Consider the following 2,087-nt stretch of genomic DNA (forward strand, 5'->3'; position numbering starts at 1 on the left):
ACCTAACATTATTTTCAGTATCATTCTCTGCTCAGATGGTACATTCTTCTAGATTTTTCTCTGCTTCTCTCCGTCATTTAAGGTTGAAAGGTAGTCAATGTGTGAAGCATTCAGTACTGATTTTGCTTTTAGTATTTGAGTTTTTTTTTCCTCTAAATTTCCCTGTTATTGTACACCTCATCAACAAAATAATTAGGTCACTTTATCAACGGCACATGAAAATGAACCGGTATAATTTTATCATCTATTGATAACTTACCCATAGCTTGGAGAGTACTGGAGGGCTCTTTTCATCATCTCTTCTTCAAACTGGAAGGTCTTTCCGTTTTCCATGGTGAAAGCAGCCGCCTTAAAGGGGAACATGTTTGGGTTTGGAGATCCAGGAGCCAGGGAGATGATGGTTTTCGGTGCATTGCTCATTATCTCAACTATGATGAATACGGAAAAGAAGAAAAAGATGCATTCACTGTGCTGTGATCTGAATGTGAGTGTCTCTGACCAATTCCTATATTAGAATCTAGTACTTTAATAGATACGATCTATTAAAGAAAGGATTATATCATGATAACTCTGCACTCAGAAATGGAATTGGGTCATCTCCCCCTGAGGGGGGAGCCGCCTTACCAGGCCACGGGAGAGGACAATGCAGCCAATTTTGATGAGAACTGATAGACTAAGATCAGAAAGGAGAGGAGAACCTCCCCTATCAGTGGACTTGGAGAGGGGCATGCATGCAGAAAGGGGAGGGAGGGTGGGATCGGGAGGGGAAGAGGGAGGGGCTTATGGGGGGATACAAAATGAATGAAGTGTAATTAATAAAAAATTAAAAAAAAAGAAATGGAATTGGCGTTCTTAAGAAAGAGGCTGAGCTGCAGTGAGAAGCATCATCTATTTAGAATTGCCTTTCCTGGGCACCTGATACTGGACTTGGCAGTCTCCAGGAAGGAGAGAAGAACATTCTTGCTATTTATTAAGTACTCACTGCTATTAGTCTGACATAGTGTTCTACTGTGCTAGTCTAAAAGAAATACAAAAGAACTTTTTTTCTAGGCTTCCTCACTTGTGGAGGTATGGAAGAATGGGGGTGGTAGAGAGAGACAGAGACAGAGAGACACAGAGAAAGATCGATTCTGGAATCATGCCAGGGGTCACCACAGCAGAAGACCTTTATTCCCATAGCCCAATAGCTTCCTATGTGCTTCTGAGCTCCACCTCTGGCTCCCACTTCCCACTCCACACACACTCACTGCTTTGCGTTTCCTCCAGCGCAAGTTCTTAGTGAACAAAAGTTATCTAATTCCTCCTAGGCTAATGCTTGCAGATTGCGGCCACACTTGAATGAAAGAGCTTAACCTAGGGGTGAGCCTTAACAGGACAGCCTGCAGAGTTTCCACAAAGAAAACTCCGCTCTTGCAGAGCAGGAGAGGCTCTGGTTTGTTTATTCACCTGTTGATCTGATGGCGGAAGGCTTTCTGGCCGCGCTGGTTGCAGTGAGGAACCTCGAATAATTCATGTCTCTGCTGGTCCCGAGGCGCACGACTAGGAAAGACAGTCGCATAGAACGGACTCCCAGCTCACTGGGGCTGCACCCTTAGCTGCCGGTGCATAAAGCTGCAGCCTGCCCGAAGGCCGACTCCCTCCGTGTCCGAGGTCTAAATAGGCCTGGGTCAGGAGGCAAGCAGGGACAAAGTCCGTCCTCAGAGACGGTAAGAGGCTCCGTGGCTGAGCCGGGTGGACTGCAGTAGGCTATGCCCTCTCTCGCCCCGCGCTCAGGCCTAAGGCAGCTGACAGCTGGCATCTTAAGTCACCAGTCTCTGAAGGCTGTGGTGAGGGGGAAAAGGCGAGACCCAGCTGTGATGCACAATCGCAACCGGGATCAGTGCACAAATCCACATAAAGGTAGCGTGAACTCTTGACCTTGAAGCTCTGATTAATTTTTTAATTTTTACTTTTTTATTATTAGTTACATTTTATTAACTCTGTATCTCAGCTGCATCCTGCTCCCTCATTCCCTCCCAATCCCACCCTCCCTCCCTCATCTCCTCCTCCCCTTTCATCTGACCCTGTTTTACCAGGCATCTTCAGGA

General features: G+C 46.3%; 1 protein-coding gene across 1 annotated transcript; it reads right to left on the bottom strand.

Annotated features, from left to right (window-relative positions):
* Positions 1–259: 259 nt before the first annotated feature.
* On the bottom strand, positions 260–1,908 carry LOC129685927 (kynurenine/alpha-aminoadipate aminotransferase, mitochondrial-like; the record flags this gene model as incomplete). Its single annotated transcript, XM_055619456.1, has 2 exons — positions 1,447–1,908; positions 260–428 (listed from the first exon to the last, which is right to left on the bottom strand). Coding segments are annotated over exons 1-2 (281 nt in total), but the record flags the coding sequence as incomplete, so codon positions are not given.
* Positions 1,909–2,087: the final 179 nt, after the last annotated feature.

The sequence above is a fragment of the Psammomys obesus genome, unplaced genomic scaffold (assembly GCF_907164565.1).
Source record: "Psammomys obesus unplaced genomic scaffold, mPsaObe1.curated_primary_1811, whole genome shotgun sequence".
Classification (NCBI taxonomy): domain Eukaryota; kingdom Metazoa; phylum Chordata; class Mammalia; order Rodentia; family Muridae; genus Psammomys; species Psammomys obesus.